This window comes from Chiloscyllium punctatum, chromosome 19 (assembly GCF_047496795.1).
Source record: "Chiloscyllium punctatum isolate Juve2018m chromosome 19, sChiPun1.3, whole genome shotgun sequence".
Lineage (NCBI taxonomy): Eukaryota > Metazoa > Chordata > Chondrichthyes > Orectolobiformes > Hemiscylliidae > Chiloscyllium > Chiloscyllium punctatum.
The window spans coordinates 43,079,124-43,098,633 of NC_092757.1; the positions used below are offsets into that span (position 1 = coordinate 43,079,124).

General features: G+C 41.0%; 1 protein-coding gene across 7 annotated transcripts in view; it reads left to right on the forward strand.

Moving 5' to 3' along the window:
* Positions 1-19,510, forward strand: part of LOC140491292 (protein CASP-like) — a 618,172-nt gene that overhangs the window by 347,016 nt on the left and 251,646 nt on the right. For all 7 annotated transcript variants that reach the window (XM_072589278.1, XM_072589273.1, XM_072589277.1 and 4 more), the window contains exons 7-8: positions 5,694-5,770; positions 16,081-16,147. In XM_072589278.1, the coding sequence (XP_072445379.1) occupies positions 5,694-5,770; positions 16,081-16,147 (144 nt within the window). The remainder of the gene's footprint in view (positions 1-5,693; positions 5,771-16,080; positions 16,148-19,510) is intronic.

Sequence of the window (19,510 nt, forward strand, 5' to 3'; positions counted from 1 at the left end):
CCATCCAAAGGCAGCTGGAGAAAATCAGAATTTCACATTCCTCCCCCAGACTAAGATTATCAAACATTAGGGATGTGTTCACCAGGCACATTCATCTGTTAGAATTCAGTTGATCAGTGCTTTGTGAGGCGCACGTATTGTATTAAATGACATATTGCTATCATAGAATGGGTTGATAGTAAGGACTAGTGACAGTGTATTATTCATACATCCATTGAAATACAGGTATTTTTGAACTTAATCCGTCTAGTAGTTCTTTTCAGTTGATTTTAGGCTGTTTTGTTCACTGGTGCTGCAGCCGAACATTGTCATTAATTGTTCTGTGGGAATTATGCTTTACGTTGCTTGTGTATCTGTTTCTCATTTTACTTTGTTTAGTGATTTACTTTACCTGCCAGAAAAAAATCAAGTCTATAGCTACACAGCAAGTATCCATATTAAAAGTTTCAATGTTGAAATCTTTCAGTTCCAAAGTTGTTAGTAGCTCTTTTTTTCATGTCAATAGGTAGACATCACCATTCCCTTCCACAACTCTCAGTGTTATCATAGTAATTTGGCGCAACTGTTGCTGTCATGCCCCTGGTTAGGCCTACAGTTATATCAATTACTCAGTACCCAGATCTCCACATCCCAATTGTAGTTTCAGGGCATCCCGCAACAAAAATAATGGTTTGTAGATTTAGTTGGGAATGGGATTGAAACGATACAGCTACTGTTACATAAATTGGTTGGAGTCTTTGTTTTGTCTGGCCAATTGTGTGTCTGTGTGTTGTGATAATTAACTGCTGTACAGTATTTGACTTTGCTGCTCTTATCTTGGAGTTACTTTCTTTACTAAAAACTGGGGATCTGATAATCAGCAAGATTTATATGAACTGTCTTCTACTGTGACTTTTCTATTATGCAGCAGAGATCACAGCCTGGGGCTCCTATAAGAAGGAAATAATATGCAGCATAAAACTTGAGCTCACTCCCAACTAGTATTGGAAAAATATAGATGTAGTTTTAACTTCAACATACTCTTTGCTAATATTCACCAGTACAACGGATTAAAGAAGGGGAGAGTAAAATAATAGTCAGTTCTGCAGTAACACAATGCGAATTGGCTATAACGCGATTGAAGAATTTAGACTGTAATTTGAAGAACGTGAACTTTCCCTATCTGTATTGGCTATAACGCAATTCCTGTCCTAATAGTTTAAGTGGTTCTGCTATTACACAATTTTCTTACAACGCAGGATCGCACGGGAACAGAACTATTGCATTATATCAGAACAGACTGTATACCGAAAATAGTATCATTCTTCCTTTCAGAAAACCATGGAACTTAAGTTCCTGCAGTATTTGTCCTTTTGTGGCACCTCTGGTGGCTCAGGAGTTGTTTTGAAAGTCAGGAGTAATTAGAATAGATTAGATTCCCTACAGTGTGGAAACAGGCCCTTTGGCCCAACAAATCCACTCCGACCCTCCGAAGAGTAACCCACCCAGACCCATTCCCTCTGACTAATGTACCTAACACTATGGGCAATTTAGCATAGCCAATTCACCTGGCCTGCACATCTTTGTGATTGTGGGAGGAAACCGGAGCACCCGGAGGAAACCCATGCAAACGCGGAGAGAATGTGCAAGCTCCACACAGTTGCCCAAGGCTGAATTCAAACCTGGGACACTGGTGCTGTGAGGCAGCAGTGCTAACCACTGAGCCACCATGCTGCCCAAATTCTTTGTAAAGTGTAAAAGTTATGAGCTGAAATGCTCTGCAATCTTTATATTTGGAGATAACCCTGTCAGAGTGTTTTAAGAGGCTTTGTCCTCAAGCTTTTTGTGATGTAACAAGTTACAGGAACAATGCAGCATCTTTAACACACAGGAGCAGAAGCACGCCATTCAGCCCATCGAATCTACTACAGCACTCAGTGAGATCACATCTGATCTGAAATTCATCAACTCCATCTTCCTGCATTTTGCCCAAAACCCTTGATTCCTGTATTGATTAAAAGTGTATAACTCCTTATCAAATGGCTTCTGAAAATCCAAATATGTTACATCTACTACTACCCTTATATCTCTTATTTTAATACATTTTTCATGCGTGATTTTCCCTTTGTGAAGCCATGTTGACTCTGCTTGATCATTCTATGCATTTCTAAATGCTGTGCTATTACATCTTTTATAATAGACTCCAATAACATTTTTCCAATAACAGACATTATGCTAACTAGCATCCGGTTACCTTTTCTTTTTGCCTCCTTCCCAATTAAAAGAAAGGTATTACATTAGCAGTTCTGGAAACATAGAAAATCGTGCAGGAATATACTATTCAGCCCTTGGAACTTGCACTACCATTGAATATGATCATCGTTGATAATGTAATTCTAGTGTCCCACTCCTGCTATCTCGCCATATCCCTTGATCCCTTTAGCTGCAAGGGCCATGCCCAGCTCCGTTTTGAATATATCTAACAAGCTGCCCCCAACAGCTTCCTGTGGCAGAGAATTCCACAGGTTCACAACTCTCTGAAGGTCTTCCTCATCTCAGTCCTGAATAGCTTACACCTTATTCTTAGACTGTGACCCCTAGTTCTGGACATCCCCTCAACATAGGGAACATTCTTCTCGCATCTAGCCTGTCCAGTCCCATCAGGATTTTATATCTTTCTATGTGATTCCCCCCTCTCCATTCTTCTAAATTCCTGTGAGTACAAGACCAGTCGATCTAGTCTTTCATCATATGTCTATCCCAGGGATCAGTCTGGTGAACCTTTGCTGGACTCCCTCAACAGCAAGAATGTCCTTCCTCAGGCTAGGAGACCAAAACTGCACACAATACTGAAGGTGTGGCTTTACCAAGGCCCTGTATAACTGCACCAATTCTGTGGAATGTTCCTGGTTATTCTAGACGTGTAATTGTCTCATCAGCGTGTCTCGCAAAAGAAGATTTAGTGGGCTCTCAGGTTAAAATCCCAGTGTGCTGTTTGACAAATCTACTGGAATGTTTCAAAGCTATAACTGGTAGAGTCGAGCAGTGGGTGTGGTTTACTTGGATTTTCAGAAGGCTTTCAGTATAGTCCCACGTAAGAGATTAGCATGTAAAATTAAAGCACATTGGTTTGGGGGGAGCGTACTGACATAAATACAGAACTGTTTGGCAGACAGGAAAAGAAAGATATGAATAAATATCTCTTTTTCTGAGTGGCAGATAGTGGGATATTACAGGGACCAGTCCTTGGATCCCAACTGTTCACAACATACATTTCTGATTTAGATGAGGGAACTAAATGTAATATCTCCACTTTTGCAGATGACACAAATCTGGGTGCAAGGGTGAGCTGTGAGGTGGATATGGAGATGCTTCAGTGTGATTTGGATAATTTGAGTGAGTGGCCAAATGCATGGAAAATGAACTATAATGTGGATAACTATGAGGTTATCCATTTTGTTCGCAAAAACAGCAAGGTGGGATATTATCTGAGTGGTGATAGATTGAGAAAAGGGAAGGTGCAATGAGACCTGGGTGTCCTTGCTGAAATTAAGAACACAGGTGTAGCAAGCAGTAAAGAAGGCAAATGGTATGTTGGCCTTCATAGCGGGAGGATTCAAGTACAGGAGGCAGGGATGTCTTGCTACATTGTACAGGGCTTTAGTGAGTATTCTATGTCGTTTTGATCTACTTATCTGAGGAAGGATGTCCTGGCCAAGGAGGGAGTGCAACAAAGGTTTACCAGACTGATTCCAGGGATGACAGGACTAAAATATGAAGAGAGACTGAAATCAGTTAGGACTTTGTTCACCAGGGTTTAGAAGAATGCCTTGGGGGGAGTTTCATAGAAATCTATAAAATTCTAACACGACAAGGCATGGTAAATGCAAGGAAGGGTGTTCCCAATGACTGAGAGGCCCAGAACCAGGGATCCCAGTCTAAAGATATCGATAGAATTTAGGCCTGAAATGAGAAATTTCTTCACTCAGAGAATGGTGAGTCTGTGGAATTCTCTACCACAGAAAGTAGTTGAGGTCAAACTACTGAATGTTTTCAAGAAAGTGTTAGGTACAGTTCTTAGGGCTAAAAGGGTGAAAGTGGAAACAATTTATTGAGTTCGGTGATCCTATTGAATGGCAGGGCAAGCTCAAAGGGCCAAATGTCTTTCTCCTGCTCCTTGTTTTCTGTGTTCCTATGTTTTCTAGAATTTAAAGATTCTTGGTAGATCATTACCACCGTATCTACTACTTTGTAGCTGTGTCTTGCATACTGCATTTCATCAGGGAACTTATCAATCTTTATAGCCTTATTAGCCGCTTGTTAGAAAAACTCTTCTGGTTCACTAATGTCCTTCAGGGAAGCAAATGCCATCCTTCCCTTGTCTGGCCTACATGTGATTCCAGATCCACAGCAATGTGGTTGACTCTTAACTGACCTCTGGGCAATTAAGGATGGACAGTAAATGCTGGCCTAGCCAGCAACAGCCTCATCCTGTGAGCACCTTTTCTCTAGTGATGGTGTTATGAAGATGTGAGTGTACTGTACCTTTAAGAGAGTAAAAAGCTGTCAGAACTACCGAACAACACAAAGTGTTCTGAATAAGATACAGTGTAACATGTGGTCCAGCTCCTGGGATAGCTAGGGTAGCTGGTTGCCTGAGACAAAAAAACAGATTTGAATTAGGTCAATCAGTTTAAATGATATCCCCAAAAATTGCCAAACTCCAATCAAGGTTGAATTAAGTATATTGACAATCTTAAAAGCCAATGACACAATCTGATGCTTTAGGGGTATAAGACCAGGGAAATTGAGCAGTTGAGAGGAGAACTGTCACGCCAAAAGCATGTTGAGACTGCCTGATAAATAGCTCCCTTTATTGATCCGTGACCTGTGAAACATAATCCCCAAGAAGAAGAAAAGAAGACACAGGAAGATCCAAATAGAAGGTTTGACAGCTGGCTGGTTTTGAAAATTTGAATTTTTGGTAAATCTTAATCGGGAGTTTTATCGGACTAGTATTGTAGAAGGGAAGATAAAAGATAGGTTAGAGGAAGGAGTTGTATGTAGTTGGTAGTTAATTATTCTCCGTTATGCTTGAAGAAACAAAGTTGTTAATTTTTACTTTAAGTAGTTCTTGGCCTCTCGAATTTTCACAGATTACCGCACAGGATAAATCTTTTCTAGGTTGCTGGTTTAAATTAAGCAGAAGAGTTTACTCCGTGTCATAACAGTAATTATTGTATTTATTTCCACTCCTCGTTTTACCCCTTGATTATTTAGTAATTTCAGAATGCTATTAGTGTTTTCTATTGTTAACATCAGTGCAGGATATTTATTCCTGGTTCCTCATAATGACCAGTTGGATTGAAGTACAGATGCCATTCACTGCTGGTTATATCATTGTGCTGTGTGCTTATAATTTTTCTTTGATTGCTCTATCAATTTTCTTTGTAATGGAATTTTGAACAGTGAAGTTAAAAGAAACTGAAAATAAATTCAACAGTAATGGCTTTGAAGTGAAATTATTGTCAAGAGTGGTTTAAAAGCAAAACAAAAGGAAAGTGTTTATCCTATAATACATGAAACGATGAAGGATCAAAGAGAATAACTTCTCAATGAAGCTGTAGCCTTTCTTGTACAGAAGATGCGTTATTGAAGTTGCATCGATTGTGGACTCTTTTGATCATTCTCTTAATATTTCATTTATCTTGCAGGAAATTACAAGAGACTCAAACATCCTTGGCCTCCAAATTTGAGGAGGCTGATCACAAGGTTCAAGTTTTACAGACAGGTAAAAGAATGATTTTGACCCCATGGTCAGGGCTTCATGTGACTCACTGTTTGCATGGTATATGCACATTCTAAATTAACATAAAACAGAACAGTACAGCAAAGGAACCTGTTGAATATATTAAAATGCTTTTACAGACATATAAATCATTTACAAAATGTAAAAGATTAAAAGTAAAAGCCACAATATTTCAATGCTAAAATTTCTGGTAGAATGAATAATTGGAACGTGCAGTTAAGTATAACTGGACAAAATAGTTATTGTATCCAACTTGTTAAAAAGCATTCATGGATATGGGTGTTGATGGTGTGCTAGTATTTCTAACCCATCCCTAATTGCTGTCAAGAAGGTGGTGTGTTGCCTTCTTGAACCGTTGCAGTCCATTTCATGTAGGTACATTCACAAGCTTGCCCCAAGTAATTTATTTTGCACATCATTTGTGACAGTATATTTATTTGTTTACAAATTTATTGCTTTTAATGGATTTACTGCTACATGTTAAGGATGTTATTCTTTAAGAACAACTTGTACCCAACCCGGAATATCTTTGAGGGCAGATGAATGGGGATCTCTGGTACTCTATATGTGATACTTCCCCTACAGTTGATATTTTGAATAGTAAAGGTGCATCTAGGCAACAGCGATTATAATAAGGTAGAGTTTCACATTCAGTTTGAAGGGAGATATTTCATTCTAAGACTGGTGCTTTAAACCTCAATAAATGTAACTGTGACAACATGAAGGCATTGCTGGCTGAACTGAACTGGGAAACTGGCTTAAAAGATAATACGATGGATGTGCAGTGGCGTGCTTTTAAGGAGGTACTTAAAGCAAAGCGTTATCCCAGTTAGAAAGAAAATCTTTGCATCATCTGTGGCTAAGTAAGGGTGTTAAAGATAGTATGAAATTAAGAGAAACATCTTATAATTCTATGAGGTGTGCTTAGATCAAGTAAAATGTAGTGGTTTAGAATACAGATTGAGTATGAACACCACAAAAACAAAACCAATGGTAGTTTGAAAGAATATATCGAAAGAAACTAGAATGTAGATTGAAGTGGGTAATGCCACACTGAAGCAAATGGTTTGTCTGTTCAGGACAAATGATTGGAAAAGATAGAAAATGTGAATAAGAACTTAGAAGAAGGAACGCAATAGCCAAAAGTAATTTTGGGAAGATGAAAGACATGCTAACAATAAGTAAACTCAATATTGGATCAAGGAAAAACTTGCATTCTTTCCTGTGGGCCTTTGAAATGTGTCTTTTAAAACATATGCCAAATATGCTAACTCAGAATAAAATATCCCCCAGGAAGTAATGATCATAGCATGATGGAATTTAATATTCAGTTTATGAGGAAGAAATTTGGGTCAGAAATAACTGTGTTTAACTTAAGGGGAATTGCAATGAAATGAAGTAGAGTTAGCTAAAATGAACTGGGTGGTTAGATTAGCAAGAATGACAATAAGCAAATGTTTAAGGACATTTAAGGAGGCAATTTATGACACTGCAAAAGTCCATCCCACTAAGGAGGAAAGATTCTAAGAGAGGGATAAACCAACCATGTCAAACCAATGAAATTAGAAGAAAAAGCATGTAGGATGACTATCAGAATCCAGCAAAGGAGGGCTAAAAAGATAATTTAGACAACTAAAATAAAGCATGATGGCAAACTAGTGAGGAATATAAAAACTGACAATGAGAGCTTCAAGTATATAAAAAGGGAGAGAGGTCATAGTCCAATAAGACGCCTCAGAAAAATGAATATGGGGTGATAGTTATGGAAAACAATGAAATGGCAGAGGACTTAAATAGTTTGCATCAGTCTTTATGATAGAACATCCCATTAATACAAAAGAATAAAGGGGAGGAATTAAGTACCATAGCTGGAGAAATAGGATTAAACAAATTAATGTGGTTAAAGGCAGATAGGTCTCCTGGCAGCTTGGTGGCTCAGTGGTTAGCACTGCTCCCTTACAGCACCAGGGACTTGGGTTTGATTTTAGCCTCAGGTCTGTGTGGAGTTTGCACATTCTCCCCGTGTCAGCATGGGTTTCCTCCAGTGCTCAGGTTTCCTTCCACAGTCCAGAGATGTGCAGGTTAGGTGGATTGACCATGCTAAATTGCCCACAGTATCCAGCAATGTGCAAGTTAGGTGTGTTAGCCCTGGGAAATTCAGGGTTACAAGAATAGGGTGGGAGGGTGTCTGGATGGGACGTTCTTTGGAGAGTCGCTGTAAACCCGATGGGCTGAATGGACTGCTGCCACACTAGGGTTCCTGTGATTTTATGATGGCTTGCATCCAAGGATCCCAAAAGAGGTAGCTACAGAGATAGTGGATGCATTGGTTGTAATTTTCCAAAACTCCTTGGAATACAGAGAAGTACCAGAGGATTGGAAAACTGCCAGTGTTGCACTCCTACTGAAAAAGGCAGGGGAGCAAAAAGCAGGTAACTGTAAGTCTGATTAGTTTTGCATCTATTGTTGGAAAGGTGTTGGAATCAGTAATTAAGGAAGTAATAGCAGAATATTTGGAAAATCGTAAGCCAGACAAGCATAGCATAACTTCATGAAAAAGAAATGTCTGATTAACTTATTTGAGTTTTTTTAAGGCAGTCTTAACTAGAGTGGATAGAGAGAAATAAGTAGATATGTTAAACTTGGACTTCCAGAAGGCATTCAACAAGGTATTTCTCAAAACGTTAAGTCATAGGATAAAAGCCCACAGTATTGGATGTAGTACATTGGCGTGGATAGGGAATTGGTTCATGGATAGGGAACAGTGAGTTGGGATAAAGGTTTCTGTTTCAAGTTGGCAATCTGTAACCAACAGGGTTCAGTGCTGGGACCAAAACGTCTTATAAGATAAATCGATGACTTAGAGGAAGGAAGCAAAATGAACGTAGTCAAATTTGCAGCTGACACACCTAGCTTAATCATAGTCATAGAATCAAACAGTACAGAAAACAGACCCTTTAGTTCAACTCATCCATATCGACCAAGTTTCCCAAACTAAACTTGTCCCACTTGCCCACATTTGGCTCATATCTCTCTCAACCTTACCATTAATGATCTGGATGAAGGGACTGGGGGCATTCTAGCGAAGTTTGCCGATGATACGAAGATAGGTGGACAGGCAGGTAGTACTGAGGAAGTGGGGAGGCTGCAGAAGGATCTAGACAGTTTGGGAGAGTGGTCCAGGAAATGGCTGATGGAATTCAACTTGAACAAATGCGAGGTCTTGCACTTTGGCAAAAAGAATAAAAGCACAGACTACTTTCTAAACAGTGAGAAAATTCGTAAAGCCAAAGTACAAAGGGATCTGGGAGTGCTAGTCGAGGAATCTCTAAAGGTCAACATGCAGGTTGAGTCTGTGATTAAGAAAGCAAATGCGATGTTGTCACTTATCTCAAGAGGGTTGGAATATAAAAGCAGCGTTGTGCTACTGAGACTTTATAAAGCTCTGGTTAGGCCCCATTTGGAGTACTGTGTCCAGTTTTGGGCCCCACACCTCAGGAAGGACATACTGGCACTGGAGCGTGTCCAGCGGAGATTCACACGGATAATCCGTGGAATGGTAGGCCTAACACACGAGGAACGGCTGAGGATCCTGGGATTGTATTCATTGGAGTTTAGAAGATTAAGGGGAGACTTAATAGAGACGTACAAGATAATACATGGCTTGGAAAGGGTGGATGCTAGGAAATTGTTTCCGTTAGGTGAGGAGACTAGGACCCGTGGACACAGCCTTAGAATTAGAGGGGGTAAATTCAGAACAGAAATGTGGAGACATTTCTTCAGCCAGAGAGTGGTGGGCCTGTGGAATTCATTGCCGCAGAGTGCAGTGGAGGCTGGGACGCTAAATGTCTTCAAGGCAGAGATTGATAGATTCTTGTTGTCTCGGGGAATTAAGGGCTGCGGGGAGAATGTGGGTAAGTGGAGTTGAAGTACCCAGCAGCCATGATCGAATGGCGGAGTGGACTCGATGGGCCGAATGGCCTTACTTCCACTCCTATGTCTTATGGTCTTATGGTCTTATTTACCTATACAAATGTCTTTTAAATATTGTAACTGTGCCTGCATCTACCATTTCCTCTGGTAGTTTATTCCACATAACGATTTATCGTCTGTGTGAAAAAGTTCCCCCTGAAGTCCCTTTTAAAATTTTTTCTCCTTTCACCTTAAAAATGTAACCCCCTGCTTTGAACTCCCCCACCCTAGGGAAAAGACTTTTGCTATGCACCTTATTTGTGCCTCTCATGATTTTATCAACCTCTATTAGGTCACCTCTCAACTTCTTACGCTCCAGTGAAAAAAAGGCCCAGTCTAACAAGCCTATCCTTATAACTCAAACCCTCCAGTGTCAGCAACACCTTGGTAAATTGCTCTGAACCCACTTCAATTTCATATCCTTCGTATAATAGGGCAACCAAGACTCTCTTCCAAAAATGACCACAACAGCATCATATATAACCTCAATATGGTGTCCCATTTTCTCTTATACCCAATGGTCTGAGCAATGAAGGCAAGCATGCTAAATGCCTTCTTAACTACTCTACCTACTAATGATGCAACTTTCAAAGAACTATGTACCCGAGCCTCTCAGTCTCTCTGTTTGACAATATTACCCAGGGCCCTGCCATTAACTGTGTAAGTCTGGCCTTGTTTGTTTTACCAAAATGCAACACCTCATGTTTATCCACATTTTTAAACAAATCAATATGAAGCCTAGAATTTGTAATTAGCACTAAAATTGATAATTACAGGGAAAGTTAATGATTTGAGTGAAAAAGCTTTTGTTAGGAGCAATGTTTCAGGCAATGGCATTAGGTTACAATTTCATTTCAAAAGAAACATAGAAACATAGAAAATGGCTGATCATGCAACCTAAGTTGCTCGGTAATGAGCCAGGGCAGGTGTCAGATCTTGCAGTAGGAGAACATTTTGGTGATAGTGACCACAACTGCCTCACATTCTACATAGCTATGGAGAAGGAGAGAAGCAGGCACAATGGGAGGATATTAATTGGGGAAAAGGAAACTATGGTAGTTTCAGACGTGAATTGGGAAGCATGGACTGGGAGCAATTGTTCCATGGAAAGGGCACTATAGACATGTGGAGACTGTTTAAGGAACAGTTGTTGTGAGTGATGCATAAATGTGTTCCTCTGAGACAGGCAAGAAGGGGTAAGATAAAGGAACCTTGAATGACAAGAGCAGAGGAGCTTCTCTTCAAAAGAAAGAAGGCAGCTTACGTAAGGTGGAGGAAGCAAGGATCTAGCTCAGCTCTACAAGATTACAGGCAGGCGAGGAAGGAGCTCAAAAATGGTCTGAGGAGAGCCAGGAGGGGGCACGAAAAAGGCTTGGCAGGAAGGATTAGGGAGAATCCAAAGGCATTATACACGTGTGTGAGGAATAAGAGAATGATCAAAGAAAGAGTAGGGCCGATCAGGGATAGCATAGGGAATTTGTGTATAGAGTCTGAGGAGGTAGGGGAAGCCCTAAGTGAGTTTTTTGCTTCTGTCTTTACTAAAGAAAAGGACCTTGTAGTGAATGAAACCATTGAGGAGCATGCTGGAATGGATCGAGATTGAGGAAGCTGATGTGCTGAAAATTTTGACAAGCATTACGATTGACACGTCGCCAGGGCCAGACCAGATTTGTCCTCGGCTGCTTTGGGAAGCGAGAAATATGATTGCTTCGCCGCTTGCGAAGATCTTTGCATCCTCGCTCTCCACTAGAGTCGTACCTGAGGACTGGAGAGAGGCAAATGTAATTCCTCTCTTCAAGAAAGGAAATAGGGAAATCCCCAGCAATTACAGGCCAGTCAGTCTCACATCTGTCGACTGCAAGGTGTTAGACAGGATTCTGAGGGATAGGATTTATGACCATCTGGAAGAGCATGGCTTGATTAAATGCAGTCAGCATGGTTTTGTGAGGGGCAGGTCATGCCTCACAAACCTGATCGAGTTCTTTGAGGATGGGACTAGACAAGTTGATGAGGGTCGAGTAGTGGATGTGGTGTATATGGACTTCAGCAAGGCATTTGATAAGGTTCCCCATGCTCGTTCAGAAGGTCAGGAGGAATGGGATACAGAGAAATTTAGCTGCCTGGATACAGAATTGGCTGGTCGACAGAAGACAGTCAGTGGTAGTGGAAGGGAAGTATTCTGCCTGGAACTCTGTGGTGAGTGGTGTTCCACAGGGCTCTGTTCTTGGGCCTTTACTCTTTGTAATTTTTATTAATGACTTGGATGAGGAGATTGAAGGATGGGTTAGCAAGTTTGCAGATGACACAAAGGTTGGAGGTGTCGTTGACAGTATAGAGGACTATTGTAGGCTGCAGCGGGACATTGACAGGATGCAGAGATGGGCTGAGAGGTGGCAGATGGAGTTCAACCTTGATAAATGCGAGGTGATGCATTTTGGAAGGTCAACCTTGAAAGTTGAGTACAGGATTAAAGACCGGATTCTTGGCAGTGTGGAGGAACAGCGGGATCTTGGTGTGCAGGGACATAGATCCTTTAAAATTGCCACCCAAGTGGACAGGGTTGTTAAGAAAGCATATGGTGTTTTGGCTTTCATTAACAGGGGGATTGAGTTTAAGAGTCGTGAGATCTTGTTGCAGCTCTGTAAAACTTTGGTTAGACTACACTTGGAATACTGTGTCCAGTTCTGGTTGCCGTATTATAGGAAAGATGTGGATGCTTTGGAGAGGGTTCAGAGGAGGTTTACCAGGATGCTACCTGGAATGGAGGGCTTATCTTACAAAGAGAGGTTGACTGAGCTCGGACTTTTTTCATTGGAGAAAAGAAGGAAGAGAGAGGACCTAATTGAGGTGTACAAGATAATGAGAGGCATAGATAGAGGTGATAGCCAGAGACTTTTATCCCAGGGCAGAAATTGTTAATACGGGGTGTCATAGTTTTAAGCTGTTTGGCGGAAAGTATAGAGGGGATGTCAGAGGCGGGTTCTTTATGCAGAGAGTTGTGAGAGCATGGAATGCGTTGCCAGCAGCAGTTTTGGAAGCGAGGTCATTGGGGATATTTAAGAGACTGCTGGACATGCATATGGTCATAGAAATTTGAAGGTTTGTACATGAGATTTGCCTTACATGAGGATCAATGGTCGGCGCAACATCATGGGCTGAAGGGCCTGTTCTGTGCTGTACTGTTCTATGTTCTAAATACCCCATTCCTATTTTCTCTCCATACCTCTTTGATCCCTTTAGCTGCAAGAGACATGTCCAGCTCCCTCTTGAATATGTCTAATAAAGTGACCTGAACAGCTTCCTGTGGGAGAGAATATCACAGGTTCACACCTTTCTGAGTTAAGAAATTCTTCCTCATCTCAGTCCTGAATAGCTTACCCCTTATTCTTAGAATGTGACCCCTACTTCTGGTCAGTCTACCCCCCATTTCCCCATCAGGAACAACATTCTTCACTGGCCTGTCCAGTCCAATCAGGATTTTATATGTTTCGACGAGATCCCCCTCATTCTTCTAAATTCCAGTGAGTACAAGCCCAGTCGATCCCGCCTTTCTTCATAGTGTCAGTCCTGCCATCCCAGGAATCAGTCTGGTGAACCTTCGCTGGACTCCCTCAGTAGTATGAATGTACTTCCTCAGATTAGGAGACCAAAACTGTACACAATACTCGAGGTGGCATAACTGCAGCAAGACATCTTTACTCCGATACTCAAAGCCTCCTGCTGTGAAGGCCAGCATGCCATTAGCTTTCCTCACCACCTGCTGTACCTGCAAGCCCACCTTCAACAACTGTTCCACCATGACAGCCAGATCTTGTTGCACCTCGCCTTTTCCTAAACTGCCACCATTCAGATATTAATCTGTCTTCCTGTTTTTGCAAACAACGTGGTCAACCTCACATTTATCCATCTTATTTTGCATTTGCCAAGTACTTGCTCAACGGTGGCACAGTGGTTAGCACTGCTGCCTCACAGCGCCAGAAACCTGGGTTCAATTCCCACCTCAGGTGACTGTCTGTGTGGAGTTTGCACATTCTCCCCGTGTCTGCGTGGGTTTCCTCCAGATGCTCCGGTTTCCTCCCACAGTCCAAAGATGTGCAGGTTAGGTGAATTGGCCATGCTAAGTTGCCCGTAGTGTTAGGTGCAGGGGTATATGTAAGGGAATGGGTCTGGGTGGGTGCGCTTCGGCGGGTCGGTGTGGACTTGTTGGGCTGAAGGGCCTGTTTCCACACTGTAAGTAATCTAATCCAATCTAAAAACCCACCCTGCAGCCTCTTAGTATCCTCCTCACAGCACACACTGCCACTCAGCTGTCATCTGCAAGTTTGGAGAATAGAGAACAACCTCGATTATCTGAACATCAATTATCCGAATTTCAGATTTCCGATTAAGGTCTCAAGGTCCAATAAAAATGCTATCCATTATCTGAATAATCAGAAATCCGAACTCTCAGTTATCTGAACAAAGTACTTCCCACCCGTCACGTTCGGATAATCGAGGTTGTTCTGTATGTGGAAATGCTGCCTCCTCTCGATACTGGGTACATTTCTAATACTACAGGTGACAGTTTAGAGGATTTTCCTTTCATCCTGCATTAAAAAATGTCATTTTGATTTTAAAGCCTTTGTTCATCGTCAAGAGGTTCTAATTATATTTCCTGTGTTTTAATATTATGAATGGGGGAGCTAGTCAAGGCACTTTGCTGCTTCGAAGTGGATTGAAATTAAACCTTGACTGGCCAGATGGTGGCCATTGCTGCGTACAGAATATGAAGTTATTCAATGAAATGAATTTTCTATTGTCAACAATCATGTTTCTAGTGAATATAGGTCCTGTGATGTTATAGTGAGATGTCACATTGGATAGCTTGTATGGAAAATTGAAAAATTCTATCTTGGTACAATTGGGTTATTGAATTAGATTAGATTCATTCTGTCATGAACAATCTTGGACTTAAAAGTTGATATTGGGTTCCCAAAAAAGGTAGTATTCTCTCATGCAGCTAGCATGACACCTCCCCACCACTAAAACCTGAGAGAAAAAAGAAATTGAATGTAAACTGAGTTTAATAGTAATGTCTAGAAGCAATTTATTGTTTATTTAGCTATTTAAGAACTAAAAATAACATGAATTCTTCCTTCAAGTTGTGGAAAGCATGCCAATTTATTTTTAAGTTGGTTTGTTTAGGCCCAGTTACTCTTGCAGCTAAAGGCAGCCTTCTCCTTAAATTCAATCAACTGCTCATTCCATAATATTCATTATACTACTTGACAAACGTGATTTCAAACAGCTTCAAAGACTCTAGAACAAAGAAAAGCTGAAATTGCTGGAGAAACTCGGCAGGACTGGAAGTATTTGTGGATTTAAAAAGAGGCAGTCTTCGGGGCAGGCAACAACACAAAATGGTCAAGCACAGGCTGATATCCGAGTTCGGTACCCATGAGGGTGGCCTCAACTGGGACCTTGGGTTCATGTCTTACTATAGGTGACTCCATTGCACTACACACTCTCTGTCTGTCTGTCTCGCACGCGCGTGCGCGCGCACACACACACACACACACACACGTGCACACACACACGTGCACACACTCCTGCAAACCCATACATTCACGCAGACACTCTCTCATACACAAGCTGTCTCTCATATGCTCACACATACACACCTCCCCACACTTATACCCCTTTACACTCATACACATACACTCTCGCACAGACACACACACCCCACATGCACACATATGCCTATAAGTTTGTGGGGTGAACTTGTACTTGCAGAATTGCACTTTATTTTACTCAAAAACTGCATGAATTTATACAAGATTCTGTAAATCCCTTTTTTAGAAATAGAATCTGTCTGAACATTGAGGCACACCAAATAGACTTTAACTTTACCTTCAATGCATTATCTGGGCTGACATGTTAAAGTTCACTTGAGAATGTAACTTTTAAAATTTAAATATGAAAGAACTAAAATCAGCATGGTCATTCTAAAAGATTAGAGACATAAACAATCCAGGTCTTTTTCAATATATCATTTCAGTTGCATCACTGTAAACTTGTGCTATAAATTCTGTGTCTTACGATCTTATACCCGACAACCACCTGAGAAAGGAGCAGCGCTCCAAAGCTAGTGCTTCCAAATGAACCTGTTGGACCTGGTGTTGTGTGATTTTTAACTTAGAGTTAACATTGTGAGGCCAGTTATCCTCTTTCAGAATTCAAAAGATCTCTATTTATTAAACAATTAACTGCATGATCAGCTGAAAATGTTTCCTTAAACCATTCCATTCTTGGCTTTTATTGAAGCTATTTTTCTTTTGCAGCCCTGGAATCAACTCAGACTGAGCTATTTGATTTGAAAACAAAATATGATGAGGAGTCAACTGCCAAGTAAGTGTAATGAAATGATTTAAAACCAAAGCAATTGAAAGTATTTTTAAAAATGGTTGTTCCATACGTTCAAAATCTTGAAGTTGAAAACACACAGACACAGAGCTATGACATGGCTCATGATAACTAGATAAAATGCTTTTATTTTTAAAAAAAAACAGGGCCATTAAGTAATTAATGCATGGTGTTTTCTATTCTGAAAATGAACTTCAGTTCCCCTCAGTCTAATTGTTATTGAGATCACACTACGTGTGTTAAACCAGTGTTTGATTGCTATTCACAGTAAAAATCAAAATCATGGGTTTGTCTTTTGTAAAATCTATTTGGAAAAGTCATTTAAGGTATTTAGATGTGTAAGCTCAGGCTCTTTGCTGTTCCTGGAAAGTTTCCTTCCGCTTTTTTTTGTCCATTTTTCAAAGTGTAGCACACATTTAAGTGTCCTAAATGAAAAATGTGTGCTGCATTATCATGCTTTATTGTGCTGTTGCTATCTGAACCAGCATTGCTACAGTGAGGGACTGCTTTATCACATTATTTATTATCAGGGCACTAATTTACTATGATTAATCTAATTCTGCTTTAATTATATGACATTGTGGTTTTCAACCAGTGTTTTGATCATCACATTCCATGATTTGTATTTGTGAAAAGTATAAATGAGTGACCTCGATTATTAATATGTGTTCAATTAACAAATATCTGTCTCTGCATTATACCTTTTATAAAACTCTGCAGTCACGTACAGATAGTTCTCCTGTAATGCCATAGTTGCATTCGTGTGCGATGCTGGGTTGTGGAAAATGGTGCATTAGAAATAAAGCGATCTAAGGGAAAAACAGGATTGGGGCAAATCAATACAAATTTTAACAAAAATAGTAGTTAGCCTACCACAAATGATAGTACAGTCTAGCTAAATGTTGACCTGTTGTAATTGACCTGTACTGCATAGTGCAATTCATGAGAATCTTCAACTGATTAATCTTGATTGGCATCTATTCCTGCTGGATGCATTGCATTCTAGCCAGTCTTCTGAACCCATCAATGCACAAGTCAGATCTTAAAATGAAACTTGCCTTGATAGATCAAGGGCTGAATCGTCATTTCTTTCGCTAAGTGTCAGTTTTGTCAAGTTTCATATCGTGATGCTTGGGGACGTCTATCACCTTATTTTACAAAACTAGCCTGATTTATTACCTAGCCCACCCTTCAGTGCCCCTCTCACACATTCTATCATTATCATTCCATGTGCAATTTCCAAAACAACTCACCACTTCCTGGATATCCCAGAATTGACCAACATCTGTGGTGCAGCACCATCTTTAAAAAGACATTGTGCATTCAGACAACTACTATCAGTCCGAAGCTGCCCTGCACGGTTCCTGACATTGGCCCTGGACATGGCAGACAATGGAAAATTGGCGTCTCTCTTTGTGGACAGGGACATGAAGATGCTACTGATAGGGATGGGGTGAGGTAAAGGCAGGATGCTCTTTTCTCCCAGGCCAACAGAGGATGCCGTTCTATTACAACCATGCTAACCTGGATCAGGGTTACCATCCAGGCCAGTGCAGTCTCAACCATCATAGGAATACACAGAATGTAGGAAGGAGATCAGTGGCCTTCTCCACTCTGCCAGTGAAAGTGCCACCATCTTCTCGTTGACACTTCACACTTCATCTTTGCGATTGTACCCATCATTTCCTGCAACAACAGCTTCCCCACTCTCTCTCATCCTTACTAGCATCTGACCCTGACTAACCCTGAACCTCTTCTGTACAGCCTACAGTTTGGGGATGTTCCTCAGGACATCCCCACACATACAGCAAAAGTAGCAGTGTGCCAACCCACCTTTCTGTCCCTCACCCACTATGTACAAAGTTTCTTGAATCTAACCACCCTGACTGACCATGTCCAAGCCCCTGTACTAGTCACTTTTTTGCAGTTGATTACCATAGTGATTAGTCATTGAAATAATTTCATATGAGTCTACAGATATTCTTTAATATCTAAACATATTTCTTAAATAAAAAGAGAGAAGAAGCTCTTAATACAAACAACAAAGCCAAGTTTCAAGCTGCTCCTCAACACTGTCCTTTTACCGTTAGTCAATTGCACTCTTAGTTCAAGTCACATTCTTAAATTAACAGATTCCTCCCAGCTTCTTGTCCTGCGACTGGAGAGACATTTTCATAGAATCCCTACAGTGCGGAAACAGGCCCTTTGGCCCAACGAGTCCACACTGACCCTCTGCAGAGTAACCCATCCACACCCATTCTCCTACCGTGTTACTCTACATTTCCCATGACTAATGCATCTAACCTACACATTCCTGAACACTATGGGCAATTTAGCGTAGCCAATTATCTAACCTGCACATCTTTTGGTTGTGGAAGAAAACTGGGGAATCCAGAGGAAATCTGCACAGACACGAGGAGAATAGAACATAGAACATTGCAGTGCAGTAAAGGCCCTTCAGCCCTTGATATTGCGCCACCCTGTGGAACCAATCCTGCACTATTCCATTTTCATCCATATGTTTTTCCAATGGCCATTTAAATGACGTTAAAGTTGGGGAGCCTACTACAGTTGCAGGCAGTGTGTTCCATGCCCCTACTACTCTCTGAGAAAAGAAATTACCTTTGACATCTCTCTGATATATATCACACGTCAATTTAAAGTTTTGTCCCCTCGTGCTTGCTATCACGAAGGAAAAAAGCTCTCATAGTCCACCCTATGTAACCCTTTGATCATCTTAGATGTCTCAGTTAAGTCACATCTCAACCTTCTTCTGTCTAACGAAAACAGCCTCAAGTCCCTCAGCTTTTCCTTATAAGTCCTTCCCTCCATACCAGGCAACATCCTGGTAAATCTCTTCTGAACCCTTTCCAAAGCTTCCACATCCTTCCTATAATGCACTGACCAGAACTGTACACAATATTTCAAGTGCGGCCGCACCAGAGTTTTGTACAGTTGCAGCATGACCTCGTGGCTCCAAAACTCAATCCCTCTACCAATAATAGCCTTCTAAAAACAACCTGGGTGGCAACTTTCAGGGATCTATGTACATGGACACCGAGATCTCTCTGCTTATGTACAGCACCACGAATCTTACCATTAGCCCAGTACTCTTTATTCCTGTCGCTCCTTCCAAACTGAATCATCTTACAGTTTTCAGCATTAAACTCCATTTGCCAGTTCTCAGCCCAGCTCTGCAGCTTATCAAGGTCCCTCTGTAACCTGCAACATCCTTCAGCACTATCCACAACTCCACCGACTTTAGTGTCATCTGCAACTTTACTAGCTCATCCTTCTACGCCCTCATCTAGGTCCTTTGTAAAAATGACAAACAGCAGTGGCACCAAA